A 23,429-nucleotide genomic window follows, 5' to 3' on the forward strand; every position below is an offset into this window, starting at 1 on the left:
GGTGTCCTGAGCTCCCTGACAGTGAGAACTGTTCCAAATACAGCATTTTTTTTTTTATTTTTGAAAGCGAGCAAGAGAGAGACCAAGACCGAGACAGAGCTCGAGTTGGGGGGGGGGGGGGGGGGGAGGCAGAGAGAGAGGGAGATCCAGAATCCGAAGCAGGCTCCAGGCTCCAGCCCCGAACTGTTAGCACAAAGCCTGATGCAGGGCTCAAACTCACAAACGGTGAGATCATGACCGGAGCCAAAGCTGGATGCTCAACCCACTAAGCCACCCAGGCGCCCCCTGAATACATTTAGAGCAGACTGTGTAGAGTCCTGATTTTCAACTGAGATTTGGCTCTCAAGTCTGCTCCCCACATCTTTATAGAGAATACATCCAATAATAAAGCAGAATATGTTAGAACCCACATATAAATAATATGCTCCACACTTGCACATCTCACAAGCCAAAATCACTGTTCTAAGACAACTTCGGCTCCTCAAGAATTTACCAAGTAACCAAAAGAGAGCAGGACATTCTGCTTCGCAGGCCCACAATCAGGTGCCCCTTTCTGTGGCTCTAATTGTTGTCATAACTTCTAGAGGTACAGAGACACATTCATGGGACCACAGGAAAAGCTCCAGTGGGAGACTTTCAATGTGACCTATCAACCACCATTCGCTGAACGTAAGAAACAGATAATTCAATAACTGATTAGAGTCCAGGAAGAAATTTCTAGTAGAATGGCTACCAAATCATCAAACACATCCCAAACTCTTCATCATCAGCCTGGGCTTCGGTGGTCTTACCAGGGCCGTTACGTTCTTGTTTTCCTTCCTCCGGACTGTGTCAAGCTGGGATCCAGCAGCAAGCAGTGATGTCAGTGCCGTATAAAGCTCATCATATTTGACAAGCTTGGAGAAAAGAACATCACACGCCTAATATCGAGAGAAAGAAAATCATTCTGTCCTATTTTTTGAAATATTTTTCCTCCAACCCATACACTACCATTTAACCTCAGAACTGACAAAATAGCTCATTCAAATTATAGTTATGAATTTCTCACTGCAGCAAGATTCCCACTCAGGGACCTCTCCCAGCTGATGGGTTATGGTGCGCACACAAGTGCAGGCCATAGAATGAGGCAACTATTTTTGTCCGTTAAAATATCTGCATGTGAACACGCCAACAAAGACAGGAAGAAGGGTCCCCTACAGCAAAAGTGGAGCCCAGCGAATAAATCTCAAAACAATATTTTCCTTCTAGAATAACCTCAAATCCTAATACAGGCCAAATTCCCTCATTACAAAAAGCAAGTGACTCCCTTTTCCCCTGCCAGACTGATTTTGGTGGAAACCATCTGACCCACATGTAAAATGGGGTTTTAAAAATACCACAGAATCAAGTCGATTCAAATCATCCTCTGAGGCTTCTGGGGACAGGACACAGTAGAATCTGGGTTGTGGGACAGCATCTGAAAAACAATGAGCTCGTTAGAAGAATGGTTTCATTCTCGATTCTGCTTAGTAAGTATAAAATGTAAAAATTAAGAAAACCCTTTGGACACTTGAAAATACAAACAACCCTGCCATACGGACTTTTGGACCAGATAATTCCTTGCTGAGGGAGGGCTGTCCTGTGCACGACAGGATGTTTAGCACTCTTCCAGTTTTGACAACCAAATATGTCTCCAGACGTCGCCAACTGTCCCGTCTGGGCATGGGGCCCAAGCATCCCTAGTTAAGAACCACTGCTCCAGGAGGTAACAGAGGTGCTCTGCAAACACCAAGTTAATCATTAAAACTGGACCCACAGACTAAGTGCATTAAACTTAAATGGCTATCTCCCCAATATCAACAGGACTAACTACTAAGAGATCCCAATGACAGGATCTAAGGTTTGAGGAGTTTCCACAAACTCCACTCAACAGCTTACACTCCTCAGGAAGTGTGCAAACACAAACTAAAGATAAACACAAGAGGCACTTCATCAAAAGAACGGACAGCTGCTCTATGAGAAACGCTGCAGAGAATGTCATGGCTCCCATTATTTTCTGAATAGCACCCCACCATGACCCAAAAGGAAATTTAGCCTGTGGGTTAGAACCACATTCCTCTGAGAAATTAAATGTAATCACTCCAAGTGGCAAAAATCCAAATACTGTACTCTATGAGCATACACAAGAATTCCTAATTCTTATGTCTCAATGGTTTTTTGCTTTTTGTTTTTACATCAATGTGGGATATGTAACGGTCTATTTCTGAAAATGTTTTGAATCCACTGGTATCTGCCACCTATAAGGAATAGACTAAACCTTGAGGAGTCTCCAAATACCAAATTTAATCCCCCCAACGAGAGCCAATGAGTCAGCTTCTTACTGACCATCTTTTTTCTGACCTGATGAAAAATGCTTAGACCAGTTTTCTTCTACTTCTTTGAACCCATGATAGAGAGGGGCAGTCGCCCGGCGGCTGTTGCTGTCCTGGGATCCACTTGCCCACCCAAAAGGAGGACTCAGCAAGTTATGCTGTACCTTTTAAAACACAAATACTCAAATTAAGAAAGATACACAGCCACATTCAGCATCTCACTGCAGGCATCACAACTGACCAACATATCAAAGACTGGGAAACTCACAAGCCAAAACAAAAGTTTTAGATTTTTCTGTGACTTTTTTGGGGAACAATCTTTTTTGCTGAAGTTTAACAGAAATAGCACTCAAGCAAACATTTTAGGAAATGCTGAATAATCCTTACCTGGGCCTCCCATCCTCGTGTTGGATCCTTACAACAAAAGAATTTACTAATCCATAAAACCTACTGCTCAACCATCATTCCTCCACTAACAAATATTCACGGTGGGGAGTGGTGGGTTGGGGGGGAACCGATGCTCGGGGCGCGGAGCTAGACACAGGTAAAGTGGGGTTATTCAAAGGATACCTGTGAACAGAGCCTATAATCCAATTTTCACAAATGCATCAAATCAAATAATCTACACTTACTGCTCCTGGCTAAGTACAAAGCGTGAGTGCACATCCAGAAGTCCGGTGATATTCCCAAGGTTAATCATAAACCTACCACAACAAACACCTGAAACCTCAAGTAAGCAGGTCATTTTGCTTTGGATCACCACAACTCAAGAAGAGTGACACTCTCAATCACAGCCAGTAGAGCGAAAACAAGCGTTCATCTGTACCTGCTCGAACAGATACACAGGGGCTTTGGAGTACTGATGAAGCAGATAATCGAAGATCAAAAGGAGGCGAGCCAGGATGAGGGGCACGGAGCGCGCCTGGGCCTCCACGCTGGCACTCAACTCCTGGATGATCTGCACGAACAGGGTCAGTATGGCCCGCCGGCCTTTCTCGGTGAAGTTGTGGAAAATGAGGAGGAGCAGCTGCAAGTGCTCTACGTTCAAATCTTCCGTCTCACTGGGCACCACCCCCTGCAGGGCGCTCTGCTTCATGGTCGACAAGAACCTACCACGGAGAAAAGGAGAACGTGTCTGCTGGACCAAGTCAGAACGCGTCCCCCACGAGTCACGGTGTCACGTGCTGGAAGAGTTAAGCTTTCTAAACCCAGGCATCAAGACAACAAATCAGGGAAGACAAGAATCTACGTGGAAAGAGAAGATTTAAGAACTCAATCCTGGCTACAAAAAAGCAAGACTCGACCACAAAACATTCCCTGTCGACTGTGGTGATAGTGTTAACACGCACTCTGCCATTTCTGACCATGAAAAGAACCGGAAGCCCCCAAAACGGTGGCTCCTTTTTTTTTTTTGAATTAATAAACCTGCACAGGTAGAGATAGTTCAATTACTTTCCCCTATTGTTTTGGCTCTATAGCTTCTTATCTTGAGAGCTTAGCCCTACAGGTTAAATTCACTACATGGTAACAGTCCAAAATGAGTCGGTGCAGTAAAAAGCAGTAAAAAGAAATTACACTATTCGGAGAACTTGTCAGAAGAGCTTTTACGCAAAAAAGGAGTGAATGTAGCCAACTATTTCCACTGCCTCTAGCTATTAGGAAAGAGATTTGTGTTTTAATAAAGGTTTCCCTCATCCTCGTCTCTTCCCCCGACAACCCCCCCCCCTTTTTTTTTTGCAAGATTCCACCAGGAAAAAATACAGTGGGTCTTTGGCACTCAAGGAGGTTTAAGATTTCTCAAATCCAGCATTACAGCTATTTGATCACAGAATGAGGAAGAGAAAAGCAAAGCCTTTTAGGAAAACAAACTGCTTTGAAGGCTCCTAACCATGTAAACAAAAATGGCAAATATAGGTCCATCTAAAGAGGATTTCGATGATTAATCTGAGCTTCCCCCAAGTGAAGAAATTCTTTAAAAGTTGTCCAAAAAAAGACTGCAAGTCACTTGGAGTGGTTTCACGTTGAAAACAGAACAGCCGAAGACAGAGCTGGCTTTCCTGTTCCCCACCTTTCAATACATCAGGACAGGACTCTTGAATCGGTTACATTCAGGAGTCAGGTTATGTCTCAAAACTGCAACCAAACCCCCCCAGGTGCCAAAGGATGATTCTGTTCCCAGACCATAGTTTATGTATTTCTGTTTTTTGTATTACTTATTTAATTAATTAGATAACTAATTTGGTGCTCCTGTTTTTTAAACAGTACCTCTTCCCCCAAGGCCACCGGAAACACACACTCGTCCGCCCTCACCAGTTTGTGCCATCAGCAGATACCACCTCAGAGCCACGGACTAACTACAAAGAAGTCAAACAAATCAAAAAAGTACATAACCTTCTCTGCAGGGCTTCACCTGGAGTTCTCTTACCTGTCCCAAACTTTAAGGCATTCAGGGACATCTGGATCACCTTGAGCACCGGCTTTATGTTGCCAGATGAGCAAAAGGCGTGAAAGCACAGAGAGGCTTTGAGGGTGAATGTACAGGGGCCAGGGGCCCTCAGAGAAAGGCGCTACTCCCAGCTGCTGCAACAGTGTGTTCTGCCAGGAAAAGACACACAGGAAACCATTAGGAAAAAGACAGGGAATGAGGCCAAAGGTTACCAATGAGCCCTAAATGTTACCCTTTATGCTGGAGGAGTATTTTTTTTTTCTCTTCAAAAGTCACTTTTAGTAAAAGAAACGACAAGCCACAGTATGAGAAACAGTATTTTAAAAACATTTATCTAACTAAGAACTTGTATCCAGAATTTATAAAGAACCTTTCAATTCAGTAAGGAAGGGACACACCATAATGGTTTAAATGGGAAAATTTTGAATAGGTAGCTCAGAAAATAAAATATACTGATTGCAAAGGAAAAACATAAAAAAAAAAAGTCAAGGGACACCTGGGTGGCTCAGTAGGTTGAACACCCGACTCTTGATTTCGGCGCTGGAGGAGTGTTTTAAAGGGCACACAGAAATTCAGATTCAGACGTGGTTTGCAGAAAGGTCACTTCGCTCAACAAACAGGAAAACTATCGAGGGAAAATTACTCATCTAACCCCATTCACAACTACAGTTAATTGGTGTCAGAGATGGGGTCCTGAAAAAGGAGAAATGCAGAGATGCAAACTGAGACAGCAGAATCAGAATGATTTTCCAAACAGGCAGAACATGAAAAGTCTTCCCTTCAGAAGAAAACCTCTTGAAGAATTTTAACGGCTGACAGTTTTTCTTCGATAACCAGTTATATACAAGTAACACGCCAAGTGGGGAGGTCGGTCCCGCACCTGTGGGTCCACCCACTTGTACGAACCGTATTAGCAGAGAAATCTGCCTGTAAGATGTCAAGGCACCTCCAATTAGTCAGGGCTGTGTCTCTGCCTCCAGTTGTAGCGTGTCTTTCAAATGAGCTTGACTTTGAGCTCAGTTATCTAAGCTGCAACTTATCTTCTCAAACACACACAAACTGAGCAGGATGCCAATGGAACACCAGACAAAAGGCCTGTGTTCTCACTTGGCTTCAGAAAACACAAATCATAGTTACCTCAGGATACAGGATAAATTTCTAAGTCTGCCAAATTAAATTATGTTCTTAGGTAACACCCCAGAGGACCCCATTCCTGGGAAACAATCATTCAAAATGTCACAGATAATCAGGAGTAGTTCCCATGTGCTGGGCAGTTATCATGACTAAGTGCCGCACACCAACTGTCACAGGCAATGCTCTGGGCCACGATGTTACCTGGGTATGCGCTCCATTCTACTGATGCGGGAAACAGAGGTCAGAGTGGTTTAAAAACACACTAAGCCACAAGACTCCCAACTGCCCAAACCAGATTTATCTCTAAAATCTACATTCTCGGGGCACCTGGGTGGCTGAGTCAGTTAAGCGTCCGACTTCAGTTCAAGTCATGATCTCTCGGTTCGTGAGTTCGAGCCCCGCGTCGGGTTCTGTGCTGACAGTGCAGAGCCCGAGCCTGCTTCGGGTTCTGTGTCTCCCTCACTCCCTGCCTCTCCTTTGCTTGCACTCTATGTGTGTGTGTCTCTCTCTCAAAAATAAACATTAGGAAAAAAATTTTTTTAAACTTAATGGAGTAATATTTGAAATAGTAAAATCTGAAAGAAGCAAAAAACAAGAGATGAACTGATGTTCTGATTTTAACTGCAAAACTGTGCATCTATCTACACAGACAGGGACTACAAAGAAACATGGAAAAACATAAACCATGAATTTGGTGGAAGAATGTAACGTTACAATGTTATTTATAGGATTTTTTTTTTAAGAGAGGGTTTTTTTGTTTTGTGTCCGTTGTCTCGGGCCTCAGAGCCGCAAAAAATGACCAAGCCTTCCTCAGAGCCTGGATTAGCCCTAAGGAAGAGGGCTTCCTAAGAAGTAAAAGAGAGCCATTGCCCACCAACCAAGGCCTAGCCTGAAGTGCCCCTTCCAGCCCGAGCACCCCCGTGCCCACCCTTGCTTAATGCCAGCTCTCCTGGGTTCCTGGCCCCAGCCCTCGCCGCTCGGGCCATCCCCCGTCCACCTTGCTGTTTCTCATTACTTCAACGACTGCCTCTTAGTGGATAATTCCCAAAACCACATTACCACTCTTAATTTAAGTTCTGAATTTCAGACTCACATTTCCAACTACTTTCTAGATGTCTTCATCCCACTGGCCCCTCAAAACGTCATCATATTTAAAGTGGCTTTAATGGCAGTGGTAACCGTTTAACTAAAAAAGTTAATATATGCTACACGATTCTTACACACCAAATTCTTATATAGAATTCTCATATATAAAACATACAAATTGTTTTTCTCATTGGATTGAAAGGGCTGTAAGATGCAACGTTCTGACACAGGAAGCAACATAATCAATAATCACATCGGTAACGCCTATTTAACTGCTTTTAGCTTACTCCATTAAAGGAAAGCCTAGGGGAGCCTAGGCAGCTCACTCGGTTACACTCAGGTCATGATCTCACAGTTCTTCTCTTGAGTTCAGAGTAGAGGCATCCTCGGATCCTCTGTCCCCTTCACTCTCTGACCCTCCCCTACTCACACTCTCTCTCTCAAAAATAAACATCTAAAAAAAATAAATAAATACCTGAAAAATTAAGGAAAGCCTAACGCTCAAGCTCTACTGCAGAATGGTTTCGAGGCTGGCTAACCACAACGGACGGCGAGACAGTTGGGCTGGTAAGGTGATACTGTTTTTAAAAACAAAAAGAGAAAATGGCAAACTGTGCCTCGTGTAGCTCAAGAACCCAAAGGACCGTTCTGAGCAACCATGAATAAATAAGCAATCCACAAGTACACAACCTCTGAGCTGACTCAAACCTAGGAGTGCTCCCTGAGCACTTGGCACGGCTCCTCTACCACCAAACTAACCCTTCTCGCCGATGGCCCCTTTCTACGAAAGACAACAGCATCCTTCTGGTCTCATCCGGGTTGTAAACCCAGGCAACACCTTAGACTCTCTCCTATCTGTGTTCTTTACCCCGTTCAAATAGTTTCCCGTGATCTCTATCTACCATGGGCCCTTTATCCACATGGTATCTATCTCCCCCTTTTCTCATGATCTCACACTAACTCAAATCATCTGGATCTCTCCAGTGCCTACACTACCTGGCACGCAGTAGGTGCTCCATGAATACTCTGTGAATGAATGAATGAACTCAGACCTCTAAGGTAACGTTAAATTATTATAATTTTATACATAATAATAAATATAATAACTATAAACACAACATTAAATGGTAATAGTAACAAAGACAGCAGCTAATGTTGAGTAGGCACTAATACTATGTGCCAGGTATGTTTCTAATTTTACTTGGTGATAAAAAACATAACCGAAAACTGACCATTTTTTAAGTGCACAGTTCTGCGGCATTAAATACACACACACTGTGCAAACATCACTACCATCCATCTCCAGCACTTGTTTATTTTTCCGAACCGAAACCCGATACCTATTAAACACTAAGCCCCTGTGATCCCGGGATGTAAGAAGAAATGTATATTTGGTCTTTGTCTCATTCCTGGTACAGAGCTCCTAAAACTCTCATCATTTCCTGACAAGGGTGAGAAGAACATGTTTTGTTATTCATAATAAGCCCCTTTCAGCATTACCTATGTTTATAATAAGGAGGCCCCTCGACAGCTTTAGGCCAGGGGCTGACTGCCAGGGGAACCAACCCTATGATTAGAGAGCTGGAACCTTCAGTGCCATCCCCAACCAGGGCTAGAGACAGAGAGAATCCCCAATGGCCAGTAGAGCAGGAAGACAATGAAACCCACACAAGGCCTGCTTTCTCGTTTGGTTTCGGAAGACACAAATCATCTTACTAGAATGCTCTAATAACAAATTTGAAAGAAAGAACAGAGAAGCCATGCCAACCAAGCACATGGCATTTCAACAGAAAGCCCTCTTCCCAAGGTATCATCTTGGGAAGTAAATAAGTAGGCTTCAATTTCTCCTAGAAGCAGGGAACAGGCCTACTGGTCTTACCAACTCGGAACCAGTTTTTTATGAACCTGATAGGTGAAGACAATTTTTGTGATGAAACTTCTATCTGCTTACTTTCACAGACTGAGCTACATTCTGCTAACCTACCTTAAGGACACTGTGTATGTCCTGCAATAGCACTCAGGTATCTTGATAAAGGTATAGGACTCTGTACATGATCCCAGAGAAACAACATGCAGGGCAAGGGAACTCAATAGCAGGTCGTTAAATTACCAACCATCCTTTACTCTCTTCCACCATAGCAATGAAATTTGGGGGCAGAATTTAAAGGCCCATGTTTGGAGATGGAATGAGAAGGGAGTTTTGAGGATTTGTTCTACATAAAGTCAGCGGTTATGGGCAGACAAGTTGCATGTCCACACAAGGTCTGGAATTAGTTTTTTACATGCTATGAGGGCAACATCATAACAGGAGTCTTAAGAACTCCTATTCTCTACAGAAAAATGTTTCTTCCCCCATTATTTGGACAAGTTTCGGCAGGAAAAGGCCAAGTCTGTGAACTGTGAAACTTCCCTAAATAAACTTAAGATCTTAGTTATTCCCTAAATAAACTTAAGGAGCTCATAACTTTGACACGACTTCCTGACCCTATACAGTCTGAGAAGGAGGTGCAGGCCATATACTGACTGAAGAATTTTCTTCTCTTCATCTTAGGTCAACAACTTTACCACTCTATTTATATTCCCTTTCCTGCCAAAAAACCCCACTCTGTTTCATCTAACAATAGGTACGTACAAATAGGTTTTATAGTTATCTTTTTAAGCGATGAAATAAGCTCTTAAAATGTTAATTTTATTTTTGAGAGCGCGCTGGAGTGGGGGAGGGGCAGAGAGAGATGGGACAGAGGAGCCAAAGCAGGCTTGGCACTGACAACACTGAGCCCGATGCAGCACTTAAGTCCAAAAAAACCAGAAGACCACGACCTGAGCTGAAGTCAGGTGCTCAAGAGACTGAGCCACCCAGGTGCCCCAACAAAGAAATGAATTTTTAAGAATTTCTCAAATAGGTCCACCTGGATGGTTCAGTCGGTTAAGTGTCTGACTCTTGGTTTCAGCTCAGGTCGTGATCTCACGGTTTGTGGGTTCGAGCCCCACGCTGGCTCTGGGATGGCTGCATGGAGCCTGCCTGGGATTCGTGCTCTCCCTCTCTCTGCCCTGCCCCCTCTGCATCGCTCTGTCTCTCTCTGTGTCAAAATAAACTTAAAGTGGAAAAAAAAAAAAAAGAATTTCTCAAATAGCCTAGGATTTTAAGAATCAAGTTTAACCTCTTGAAATTGCTTCCTAGATTTTGTCCCTTTGGGGCAAGTGCAATCTCTTCGATTGTGTCCTGATTCTGAGAATCCACTTAAGAATAACAAAAAAAAAATTTCAAAACAATCTTAGGGCAAACTACTGGAGATCTACCAAATTTAATTCTTCTAGGGGAGATGAAGGGTGGCCACAGCTAGGAATCTGCATTTTTTTAAACAAATTCCCCAGAGATCTTTATGTACACTAAAGAATGAGAACCACAAACTCTGACCGTGTTAAAAATAAGTTATTATTGGGGCGCCTGGGTGGCGCAGTCGGTTAAGCGTCCGACTTCAGCCAGGTCACCATCTCGCGGTCTGTGAGTTCGAGCCCCGCGTCAGGCTCTGGGCTGATGGCTCGGAGCCTGGAGCCTGTTTCCGATTCTGTTGTCTCCCTGTCTCTCTGCCCCTCCCCCGTTCATGCTCTGTCTCTCTCTGTCCCAAAAATAAATAAACGTTGAAAAAAAAAATTAAAAAAAAATAAATAAATATAGGTATTCTCAATGTACGGTGTTTAAAATATTAAAAAAAAAAAAAAGTTATTATCAAAATATGACCTTGTCAAATGTTGGGAAAGTGAACCCACAAATCTCAAACACATTGCTGGTGATAGTAAATCTTGGTGCAGCTCCTGTGTTTGTTTGTTTGTTTGTTTGTTTATTCATTTATTTTTATTTTAGTTTTTATTTATTATTTATTTAAAGTAATCTCTACACCTAATGTGGGGCTCAAACTCACAATCCTGAGATTAAGAGTCGCACGCTCCACCAACTGAGCCAGCCAGGTGCCCCACTGATGTAGCTACTTTAGAGAGCAGTCTGGTATCACCTGCTTACAATCACCTACTCCATATCCTGCCAATTCCACTCCCAGTTCTCTACCCAAGAGAACCCCTTGTTTTATCACAGGAGACTTCTACAACAAAGATCACAACAACAACTGGAATAGCAACAAAATCCGACACAATCCAAAGGTCCAACAGTGGGAGCAGAGGGGAGCTGGTAGAGTCACAAATACAACGGGACAGCAGACAGCAGTCAAAGCAAGAACTGCAGAATTAGCAATAATATAAACGAACCTTGGCGACATAGTGCTAAATAATATTAAGTGAAAAAAAGAAAGCCTAAAAAGATTATATATAGCATGGTATCATTACTATAATGCTTAAAACAATCAATCTAAAACTTTAAGGACTACGAATGTAAAAACAAATATATATAGGGGCACCTGGGTGGCTCAGTCGGTTAAGCATCTGACTCTGGCTCAGGTCATAATCTCATGGTAAATTCAAGCCCCGCATTGGGCTCTGTGCTGACAGTTCAGAGCCTGGAGCCTGCTTCAGATTCTGTCTTCCTCTTTCTCTGTCCCTCTCCCCCCCAACTCTCTCTCTCCTTCAAAAATAAACAAACTTCAAAAAAATTGTTAGTAAATAAAATACACGTATACATATATATGTATATGTATGTATATATGTATACATACATGGATATATAATATATAAATAAAAATAACGAACGAAGGAATCTGAGATGCAGGATTCAGAACATGACCTACCAGCAGGGAGAGAAAACCCTAAGATTTCAAAACTTACAATCAAGATCCTAGGCTTTATTTTCTTGGTGAGTTTGCAAATAGCAGTCTATCTGAAAACACCTACTCCTGTAATTTGAATGATTATTTTTTTTTAAGCTTATTTATTTATTCATTTTTAAGAGAGAGTGCGAAGAAAGTGCAAGCAGAGAAGGGGCAGAAAGAGAAGAAGAGAGAATCCCAAGCCGACTCTGTGCCGTCAGCACAGAGCCTAACGTGGGGCTCAAACTCACAAACCGTGAGATCATCACCTGAGCCAGGATCAAGATGTTTAACCAACTGAGCTGCCCAGGCGCCTGAATGATTCTTTTAAAACACACATTTCAACATGTATTTCTTAGATTACTAATTAAGTTAAGCATCTCCTACGTTTGCTGGCCATGTGTATTTCCCTTTTTTATAAACTGCTCTCATCTATTTTGTCCACTTGCCTACTATGACAGTCATCAGAAGCTGTTTTCATCATTTTTCCTTTTAAGTTTACTGAATGAATGGGGATAAAGAACACATTTTCTCTTCCCTAAAATGATCCTCATCAGGGCAGTGGGACATAATCATCTCTCAACACTCTTTCCAGTGAGGGGGTCCCCAGGATAAACTATGTTCCTTTGCGACTGGAATGCTACAGCCTACTGGGAGCTGACACAGACAGCGCTTGGCCAAAGGGTCACAGTGCACACAAACCTGCAGGTTGGGCGACTGAAGATCAGAAGTTACCAGAGAATGGTTGAAGTGATAGAGCGCAGCAGCAAACTCTTCATCTGATGAACCTTGGAGGCAAATAAGAAAACCAATGACTCAAGCAGCCACTTGATGCACTACACTGCCCTGGCGACAGCCAAACCCCACCGGGGAAAAAACCCGCCAGGCACCAATCCTGTCTACTGACCCTTGAGTCCATCTTTGTCCACCTCCTTAATGATACTGGCCAGGGTGGCCATGTGGTGTTCTGAAAGAGACACACTCAGGTAGTTTCGGATAAAATTATTCCGTGAGTTCAGCATGGAAGAGGTAATGAAGTTCAAAATGTTGGAAGCCAGACCTAAGAACTAAAGAGAGCACAAAGAAGTTCATGCCAGGTTCTTAAGCCCAGAGTGCCTCTAAATTCTCAATCTAGACATAAAACATGCCCACAGAGCTGATGGAACACATGCAATGAATTCAAGTCAGAGTTTAAAGCCCCTACAGTGGGAGTGGGGCCAAGCTTAACTATGACAATCTTTCCCACCTAATTCTTCCAGTTACAAAAAATGGCACCAGTTGAACACAACAGACTTCAGAAAACTCCGTGCGAAAACAGAGGCTTCTACACAGACTTGCTTCTTTCACTCCTCCAAGGCCCTGTATTTGTTCAGCTCGGGGACATTATTGGAATAAGGAATTCAGAAGCCTGTATGATCATTATACACACAGGGAATTCCCAGCTCCTTACTGCTCTCTCAAAATGAAACTGAATTATTGTGTAAATGTTTTATGTCCACAGCCTTGACTAGACTAAGCTGTATGAAAGTGAGGTCCGTATCTGACGTGTCTGCTTTAGAACAGGGCTGATAGTACATCATCTAGAAATACTGCTTGAACAAATAATTAGCGAGCATTTAACGACGTACCACACCTATGCTAAGGGCTCTTCACTTCTTCACAACACCCTTAAAGGCAGGTACTATCACTCCCATATGACAGAAGACAACGCTGAGGCTCGGAGAAGTTTAGATTCTTGCCCACAGTCTCAAAGCCAGTGAGTGGTAAAAGCTAGATTCAAACTCGCTTCTAACTCCAAAGGCTATGCTACTAACCCTCGATCAGAGAAGCAACACCAAGGGTACAAGTTATTTAATCAAATGCAATCAGTACACTCAGGCCCTAAGTAAAAATACCTTTAAACATGACAGTTAATTAACCAATCTACAAAATGTCTGAGTTCAAATGGTCTGCTCTTCACACCCCTTCTTCCCATTTCTCCCTCCCCTAAACCTCAGAAATCCACTCTTACCAACTCAGGATCTTTGCGACTAGCCAAAATGTTGCCCTTCTCACCAGGGGCCTGTTTACTGGGGCTTTTAACTCGAGGCGAGCTCTCCAGCGGAGGGGGCGGGGGAGGGGGTGGAGGTGCCACTTTCTCCTTACTGGGGGAGATGGTCTCCTCAAACCATTGCCCCAAAATAGGCTCACTGTCATCATCTGGAACAGAGAAAGAGAGAAGTAATAAAAATAACACAATGTAAAAATTTTTTAGCACACCTGTTTTGTAAAACAGTCTACGTCAAAGGAACACGAGGATTATCTGGACTCGGTGGGAGTAACATGGTTTCATAAATTTGTCAATACTCCTCTAAGTGTGTAAGCAAACCAGAAGCGTTTTATGGCACGTAAATTATACCTCAATAAAACTGGTATTTTTTTAAAGGAGTCCAATGAAGAAAGAACCACCTCACTTTACTGCCAACAAGCCAAATGTTTTGAAAAACAAATGTTTCCTTGTCGGTGGGTTATAAAGCCCAAATTAAGACCTGGGTGGCCCAATCAGTTAAGCGTCTGACTCTTGATTCTGACTCATGTCACGATCTCGCAGTGGGTGTGGAGACTGCTTGAGACTCTTTCTCTCCATCTGACCCTCCCATGCTTGTGCACACACACACCTTCTTTCTTTCTCTTTCTCTCTCTCTCTCTCTCTCTCTCTCTCTCTCACAGACAAGAGACAGGGCACACACGTGCTCACGCTCGCTCACTCGCGCTCTCTCAGATACACAAATAAAACTGCACCTTTCACAATACTATACACTGCTCCCACAAACCCAATTATAACGAACTGGAGATATTTATCTCATTCCATCTCTCTCCAAACAAAGGCAGAAGGGAATGTTCATTTTGCCCTGTTGTTCACTGCAACAGAGTGGAGTTTCTCTTCCTACGCCTCCCCACACCAGGCATCTATGACAACAGCCAAACCAATCACCTTACACACAAATGGGTTAATGCAGAAAGAAACATGAAACGAGATGTATTTTGATCTTGGAGGGGAAAGGATGAAAAGCAATCTGGGCTTCACTGAGAGTAATTTCTACCATCCATTTTTCCACAGCTCAACTTACTCTTGAGTAACATGTCACCTTTGAGGGCACAGAAAATCAGGATCCATGCTAGGCAGGTGAAAATGGCAAACAGGAAACTAACGGAAGCGAGCCAATGGAGAAACTTCCTGTTGCAACTATCTCCTGGGAGATGGAAAAGAGGCCTCTACCTTGGCTGCTGTCCTCCTCTGTGCTGCTGAAATCATCCTCATAGTAGGTGTTTGAGTCAGTAGAGGCACTGGCATCACTGCTCATGGAGCCCTTCCTCTGACGCTGCAGGACACAGGCCTAGGAAAACAGCAAGGTTTTGGAACCAAAGGTCACAGAAATGGAGCCGCCCTACTTCACCTCATTCACCACGTAAGACATCTTCTCCGTGTCTTCTTTCTTCCTCTAAATCCAAGAAAATCTCTTGGGGTGCCTGGGTGGCTCAGTCTGTTAAGCTTCAGACTCTTGGTTTCGATCAGGCCATGATCTCACGTTTCATGAGATCGAGCCCCGCATCAGACTCTAGGCTGACAGCACGGAGCCTGCTTAGGATTCTCTCTTCCTCTCTGCCACTCCCCTGCTTGCACTCTCTTTTTCTTTTTCAAAATAAATAAATAAACTTTTTTTTTTTTAATTAAAAAATAAAAATATGACCGCTGTCACAAAGAACCAAATAGCCATGTGCATCACAAAGTTGACAATCAGGGGGCACCCGGGTGGCTCAGTTGGTTAAGCCTCCAACTTCAGCTCAGGTCATGATCTCACAGTCTGTGAGTTTGAGCCCGCAGTCTGTGAGTTCGAGCCCCGCGTCGGGCTCTGCGCTGACAGCTCAGAGCCTGGAGCCTGCCTCAGATTCTGTGTCTCCCTCTCTCTCTGCCCCTCCCTTGCTCTGAGTCTCTCTCTCTCTCTCAAAAAAAAAAAAAAATAATAATAATTTAAAAATAATTTTTTTAGGGGCGCCTGGGTGGCTCAGTCGGTCCAGCATCCGACTTCAGCTCAGGTCATGATCTTGCAGTCCGTGAGTTCGAGCCCTGCACTGGGCTCTGTGCCGACAGCTCGGAGCCTGGAGCCTGCTTCAGATTCTGTGTCTCCTCTCTCTTTGCCTCTCTCTGACTCATGAGCGCACACACACGCACTCTCTCTCTCTCTCTCAAAAATAAATAAACATAAAAAAAAGCTGACAATCAGTAACGGATTCACGTGTGGAATCACTGAAGCTTTCCTCTCATCTTCAAAACATTACCATAAATTTTGAGTTCATGAAGGTCACGGCGTACAGCCTTTTTCCTCCTGAGAGGGTTTCACGAGATCTTCCAAATCATCCACGGTGTGACCCCACCCACCTTTCTGTAGGAGGTTGACAGCAGTGTCAACAGCAGGTTCGTCAGTGGGACAGAGTCGATCAGCCGCTGAATCCTCTGGATGGAGGTGCTCTGGGCCATAATGCTCAGGACTGCCGGGGAACCGTCTGTCTCCCAACCCTGAAGGGAAGCATGGCAAAAGAGAATTACGGATCCAACGGCGCAGAAAGGAACCCCGTGATCAGATGGCTCAGGGCAGCCTCCCCAGGAGCGAAGCCAGCGTCGCCGTGCTGACCCCCTGCGCACAGTCCCTCACCTTGTGCAGTGCTTCCACTTGCAGGTCTTGAAAGAGAGAGGTTAATAGCGTGACAGCGTGGTTTGCCAGTATGACCGACAGCACCCCGAAGCCCTGGTGCCTATACGAAGAAGAGGAGAAACACAACTCACCGCCTCGGAACAGGGGATCTTGCCATCCGGGGGTCCCAGACCCCTTTCAGAACCTATGAACCTTGCCCCGGAGGGAAGAAAACGCACACACAATATGTGCATGTAATTTCAGAAGCTCGGTCTCCCTGAAGCCCACCCACGGCCTGCCTGAGGATCCACAAGCTTCAGGTTAAGCACCCCAAGAGTAAAAGAAAGACTTCCAAGTACACGGCATTTTGGAATTTAAACTATCAGCTCGAATCGACGCGTGATGTATAGATGCTGACATTCAAAGGTTGCTAGGACATTTGAAGTCATTCTTTTGAGAAGAAAAAAGTTAAAAATTGCCAATTTCTGTAAAATATCTGGGCACAAACCAAAGAGAATAAAAACGAAGACTGACACATTGAATGTAAAACTTTCTTTCTGTCCAAATGGCCACATGACAATTAGAATATCTAATATACAAAGAGTGCACGTAAATTAGTAAGAAAAAAGGACAAACACCAAAGAGAAAACTGGGGCAAAGGACACAGGCAGTTGCAATGGCACTAATAAAGAAATACTAATAAGAGAAATGTAATACCACCTCTCTCCTTTAACGCTGGGGCACCTGGGTGGCTCATTCAGTTGACCATCCAACTTTGGCTCAGGTCACGATCTCACAGCATCGGAGTTCGAGCCCTGCGTCGGGCTCTGCACCAACAGTTCAGAGCCTGGAGCCTGCTTCAGATTCTGTCCCCCTCTCTTTCTGTCCCTCCCCGACTTGTGTTCAAAAATAAACTTTCTCCTTTAACATTAGAAAACGTGAAACCTAACAATGCCCACTGTCAAAGATCTGTGTCTCCCTTTCTCTCTCTCTGTCCCTACCCCACTTGTGTTTGGTCTCAAAAATAAACTTCCTCCTTTAACGTTAGAAAACGTGAAAACTAACAATGCCCACTTCAAAGCGGACCTGGGGAAACAGGCACATGTGCACACATAGCTGCTAAGTAAGAATGCAATCAGAACAATCTGAAAAAACATTTCAAATTTTTACATAAGTGTGCCCTTTGTCCTAACATTTATACCTCTAGGTATTTACCCCAAGGGGATAATTAAGCAACTTCACAAAGATTTATGTTTTAGAAGATTTATCAAAGCACAGTTTATCAAAACCAGAAATTTCATACACCCTAAATAAGTGTTTCAATAAGGTGATTAGAGTCAACTATGGCCTATTTACATAGTGGAATGCTTAGATACAGTGAATCCCTAATACGGGCACTGAGAAAACGTCTACGATGTTTTCTAACGGTGATCCTGCTTCTGTAAACATATACATTTTGAATGCGTGCACAGAAAAACATCTGGAAGAACGTTTATCCATTTGGGTGGGAGAATTGGGGTGATTTTCCCCCCTTTCTTATGGTTTGTAACTTACACAAAGAACAGGTTTTGTTCTTAAATCTTAAGAAACAATAGCCATTTTTTAAACATAACTACTTTTTTTTAAGTTTTATTTACTTATTTTGAGAGAGAGAAAGAGAGAGAGAGAGACAGAGAGAGAGAGCGAGCAGGGGAGGAGCAGAGAGAGAGGGGAGAGAGAGGATCCCAAGCAGGCTCCGCGCTGTCAGCATAGAGTGCGACCCAGGGCTCGAACTCATGAAGCATGAGCTCATGACTTGAGCCAAAACCAAGAATCTGACGCTTAACCAACTGAGCCACCTGGGCGCCCCATAACTGCTACTTCCATGGGCAGACCTTTTGGCATCCTCCCACTTCCCTCTACAGTACTATGAGCGCAGACACTCACAGAATTATAAACTACTATTCCCTCTAATGTGCTTACCTCCCTTCTTTGCCTAGTGTCTACCGTCTACCATCCCAACGTCTTTCTCAGATTTCAGTTCGCTTAACACCTCAAAGAAGCCTGCTTTGATTTCTGACCACGCCAAACGCCCTTATTGTAATACTCCCTAGATACAATTTGACATCTCTCTTCATGTTTCTTGGAAGCGTGTCCTTTTTTTTTTTTTTTTTTTTGGTACATCACAGCATTCCAGAAATGACACAGAGCCTGGGACAGAGAAGACAACTCAGTGAATAATTTGTTGACTGAGGTCCAGAATTTGACTCCCTCCTTGAACTCCAGACGCCCATGCCAACCGCCTCCTCTACATCTCACACAGAGAGATGTGACAGTCATCTCAAAGTCAGCATGGTGAAGATGACATTCTGTGTTTCTTCGCCTTCCTGTCACCCCAGCTACTCCTGAGCTGGTATTCCCAGTCTCCGTAAATCATACCATCCTCCGTAAATTACACAATTTTTTGTCTCCTGCCAAAAAATGTTGAGGTCCTATTTTTCATACTCAATATCCAAGCCATCGGCAAATCCTGTCAGCTGTACCTTCAAAACACATACCCCTTGGACCTCTTCTCTCTGCCTTTCCCACCAGCTCTGTCATTTGCAGAAATGCATCAGCTTCCTACCCGCCCTCCTTCCTGCCTTACACCCTGCAGTCTGTTCTCCTCACAGAAGCTGGCTTCTCACATCGCCAATAACTAGTAAGTCAGATCGGATCACTTTCCTGGGGAAAACCCTCCATGACTTACAGATTACACTTGGCCCTAGGAGATCTGGCCCCGGGCTACCTCTCTGATCTAATTTCCACGCTCCCTCCTGGACGGCTCCACTCCAGCCCACACGGACCTAACTGATCCTTAAAAATGCCAATCAAACCTCCATCTCCAAACCTGAACAATTCTACCCCCAAAATCTGCATGGCTCACCCTGCCACCTCACATATGTTCTCTCCGTCTTGTCTTCAGAGCTTATTCCTCACCACCCTAACTAAAACACCAGCCCCTGTCACTCGCTAGCCCCTTGCTCTGATTTATTTTTCTTTACAGGACTCCTACGATAAGTTATCATGAACGTATTAGTGTATCTGCTCACGGTCACTCCAGTTAGAAAAGAAGCTCCAATGGGGCGCCTGGGTGGCTCAGTCGGCTGAGCGTCCGACTTTGGCTTAGGTCATGATCGCGCAGTTTGTGGGTTCGAGCCCCACATCGGGCTCTGTGCTGACAGCTCAGAGCCTGGACCCTGCTTCGGATTCTGTGTCTCCCTCGCTCTCTGCCCCTCCCCTGCTCACGCTCTCTCTCTGTCCCAAAAATAAACTAAATAAATAGAAACGAAAAGAAGCTCCATCAAAGCAAGGACACTGCTTTAAAGAGTGCTACGTCCTCCGTGCCCAGAGACAGCCCAACATGTGGTAGGGACTGAATAGCAAACAAAACCCAGAAATGCCTAGGCTCAGAAAAGAAAACGTCAAACCACATGGAAGTCATATGTCTAACTTCTCTCCTAGCAAGCAGGGCTTACTTCACCCAAACAGATGCAAACATTTTAGGAAGCAAGGCAGGGGGACCCGACAGAATCCTCTTTAGAGGTTAAACATGCAGTGAGCCATCAGCTGAAAGTTAAACAGGCCCATTACACAAAACAGAAGCACTGTTTTCTGATTTGACCCTCATAAAAAGCCTGAAATAGGGGCACCCGGGTGGCTCGCTCGGCTGCACTTCTGACTCTTGATTTCGCTTCAAGTCAGGATCTCATGTTTGTGAGTTCAAATGGGCTCGCAATGGGCTCCACACCAATAACATGGAGCTAACCTGGGATTCTCTCTCTCTCCCTCTCTGCCCCTCCCCAGCTAGCGCACGCTCTCCCTCAAGATAAACAAACATTAATAAATAAATAAATAAATAAATAAATAAAACCCCTGAAATACGTTACACACACATTTCCCCCTCTTATGGATAAGGAAACAAGATCAGAAAGAATGAACGATTTATCCAAAATGACACAGCTATGATGTAGAGACAGTGGATGATGGTCATCACCTTAATCATTAAATTCAACCAAGTACGAAGGCAAACGTTTCTATCGATGCGAAGACAAGAGGGGTTACACCAGCTCCCCATCAAGATAAAATGGCAGGCAAACAAAACAAAACATGAGTAGCAATCGAGTAGACACATACCCTTTTCCAGGCCCCAGTTTAGGAGAGCCCACTCCCTCTTTTGTGCGAGAAAGGATGTCTCTGACTCGGAGTGCGGCCAGTGGGTCTTTCTCTTTCCCCTTATCAGCCAAGGCAGTAGGGCTGAGGTTCAATATGAGGAAAAGACTGTTTAACAAACACCAGGCACCCAGCAGTTGGAAGTTCTGATAGTGCTGTTAAGAAGGCACAAAAGCAAAGTATGAACACAGAGATCTTACAGGCTGTTAGACAGGAATGTAGCAGAGACACATTTCTTACCTCTCCACCGGCCCGGCGGGAATTGCTGATCGCTTGTCCGATCATGTCATATATTTCAAGCTGCACAACATCAAACGTAACAAAAAGCTGAGCAAGCTGTCGTATTTCATTACAAATGTTAATCCCACCCAAACTCATTTCACTCATAAAATTAAATGTCCTCAAGGCACTTTCTAATGATGCAATCCCATCACACTTTCCTTGACCTGCCCATGGTGTTGACTACTCTCTATATCCAGCTCCTGTGTCACCTCTTCACAGGTGTCCCCTGCCCCCAATCTAAAACAATACCCCAGGCCCACATCAGACCACAGCTTACCACACTGATTCATCCTACATGCTTAGCATTCTCTGCAGCTATCTCGTGTATCGTGTGTCTTCACTAAAAGTGCACTGACACACAGCACGCCTTCAACTACGTGTGCTGACTGAATGACTCCTCGCTCACAGGGTCCACTGCCAACACGAAGATGCAGTGTTTTCTGCAGAGTCAACCAAGCTGCCAAACACGCCAAACACCTACCACTCAGACCTGTTACCCGAGCGGAAGGGTTGGAGAGCACTCCGTGTCCTTTCCTCTACCCGGGAAGAGAGGGGGGCCTGACCCTATCTCCTCACAGAACAATGGCAGTGCCTGGGTCCAGATGGCATGGCTTACACATTTCTGGACGATTGTAGCCGCATCGCTCTCATAGTCGTCTTCTTTGGAGCTCGTGGACCCCGTCCGCACCTGCTGGGCACTACCCACATGCAGGATGGCCATGCAAGTTGCCACACTCACGCCTGGAGGAAAAAAAGAAAGATGCACAGATTCGAATCATGGCAGTCCCACGAGCCCACCAAAACAGAACCATAAAACAACCTACCCAAAGGTAATTCTATGATTTGATCACAGACAGTAAAGTCCACAGGGCAAGACTTAAACAGTGATACCATCCGATCTAGCAATCAACACTCCTAAGTACTTAGCTGAATGAGCTGAAAACTTCTATCCACATAAAAACCTGCACACAAATACTTATTGTAGCTTTATTCATGGTTGCCAACAACTGGAAGCAATCAAGATGCCCTTCGACAGGTGGATGCAGTACCACAAACTACGGCACACCCATACGAGGAGTATTATTCGGCAATAACAAAAAACGAGCCATCAGGTCACAAAAAATCACGGAGGAAACTTAAATGCGGGATCCAAGCAGACTGCTTCTAACTTTAGGGCATTCTGGAAAAGCTAAAACTATGGAAACAGTGAAAAGATCAGTGATTTCTAGGGGGCAGGGGTAGGGGTAGGAGAAAGGGATTACTGGGTAGAGCACAAGGGACTGCAGAGCAGTGAAACTATTCTGTGTCACAGTGATGACGAATACACGATGTTATGCATTTGTCAAAAGCCACAGAACTGTCTGAAAGAGAAATCCATAATGTAAACAACGGACTTCTCAGATGTTAATAGTGTATCAACAGTGCATTCATCGATTATAACAAACGTACTGTTATTAATGCACTATGTTAATGATGAGGGAAACTGTATTGGGGACAGAAGGTAGATGGGCACTCTGTATAACCTGCTCAATTTTTCTGTAAACGTAAAACTGCTTTAAAAATAAGTATCTATTAACTTTAAAACTTTAAAGACATCACAAAGGTATCTTTCAATTTTTTCAAGATTACAGGGAAAAACATTCCACTCTTGGTGTTCCTCAAAGACATCAACGCCAAATCCTTAAGTCAAATCCCAGGCCATCAAATTTCAACAACAAACCAACTCTGGGATCTTTAATCTGACTAAAAATTTTTAAGGATTCTTTAACCATTACTAAGTATACTGACGGCCATGTAATATTCAAGAAATTCCCTAATAATTGAAACAAACCCCAACTTAAAAACTGCAAAAATCAAAGGCAGAGGACAAGGAAATAAACACTGGAATTGGGCTGGGAGAGAACGTATCTTCACAGGTATCTTTAGCTTTCTATTCCTACTGCTGCTGCCCTAGCTTAGGCCTTTAATGTGTCTTGCCTGAATGACTATAAAAAAAATCCTAACAGAGCTTCCGGACTCCAAATTTCTCCATGCCAAAATGTCCTGTGTACTGCTACTTGAATGTTCTTCCTAAAATATAGCTCAGAACCTTCAATGGTTTCTCCTGTCTACAGGACATAAGCCAAATGACTTAGACTGCATTTCTCTCTTTTTTTTTTTTTTTAGAGACAGCACAAGCGGGGGAGAGAGACAGAGGGGGAGGGAGGGAGGGAGGGAGGGAATAAGGAGGGGAGGGGGGCGGGGGAGGGGAAGAATCTTAAGCAGGCTCCGTGAAGACACGGGACTTGAGCCTACAACTGTAGCATCGTGACCTGAGCCGAAATCAAGAGTCGGATGCTCAACTAACTGAGCCACCCAAGTGCCCCTAGCCTGCATTTCTAAGACCTCTTTGATTGTGTCCTTTCTTTCCCACTGTACAATACCCACTAAGCACATATCCTCTCCCCCTGCCCCTCCTCTCCACACACACTGATATAGTATGTGCCCCCAGACTCTAGGACACTCTTGA

The 23,429-nt window shown here is 44.1% G+C and overlaps 1 protein-coding gene across 9 annotated transcripts in view; it reads right to left on the reverse strand.

The window, feature by feature from the left end:
* UBR4 (ubiquitin protein ligase E3 component n-recognin 4) overlaps nucleotides 1–23,429 on the reverse strand; it is a 131,875-nt gene that overhangs the window by 95,810 nt on the left and 12,636 nt on the right. For all 9 annotated transcript variants that reach the window (XM_043573902.1, XM_043573903.1, XM_043573899.1 and 6 more), the window contains exons 9-22: nucleotides 21,537–21,661; nucleotides 20,879–20,938; nucleotides 20,603–20,793; nucleotides 16,469–16,568; nucleotides 16,195–16,332; nucleotides 15,034–15,151; nucleotides 13,786–13,973; nucleotides 12,682–12,841; nucleotides 12,477–12,562; nucleotides 4,777–4,946; nucleotides 3,178–3,460; nucleotides 2,380–2,515; nucleotides 1,377–1,456; nucleotides 792–920 (exon numbers count right to left, since the gene is read on the reverse strand). In XM_043573902.1, coding sequence (XP_043429837.1) covers nucleotides 792–920; nucleotides 1,377–1,456; nucleotides 2,380–2,515; nucleotides 3,178–3,460; nucleotides 4,777–4,946; nucleotides 12,477–12,562; nucleotides 12,682–12,841; nucleotides 13,786–13,973; nucleotides 15,034–15,151; nucleotides 16,195–16,332; nucleotides 16,469–16,568; nucleotides 20,603–20,793; nucleotides 20,879–20,938; nucleotides 21,537–21,661 — 1,964 coding nt within the window. The remainder of the gene's footprint in view (nucleotides 1–791; nucleotides 921–1,376; nucleotides 1,457–2,379; nucleotides 2,516–3,177; nucleotides 3,461–4,776; nucleotides 4,947–12,476; nucleotides 12,563–12,681; nucleotides 12,842–13,785; nucleotides 13,974–15,033; nucleotides 15,152–16,194; nucleotides 16,333–16,468; nucleotides 16,569–20,602; nucleotides 20,794–20,878; nucleotides 20,939–21,536; nucleotides 21,662–23,429) is intronic.

This window comes from Prionailurus bengalensis, chromosome C1 (genome assembly GCF_016509475.1).
Source record: "Prionailurus bengalensis isolate Pbe53 chromosome C1, Fcat_Pben_1.1_paternal_pri, whole genome shotgun sequence".
NCBI classification, from domain to species: domain Eukaryota; kingdom Metazoa; phylum Chordata; class Mammalia; order Carnivora; family Felidae; genus Prionailurus; species Prionailurus bengalensis.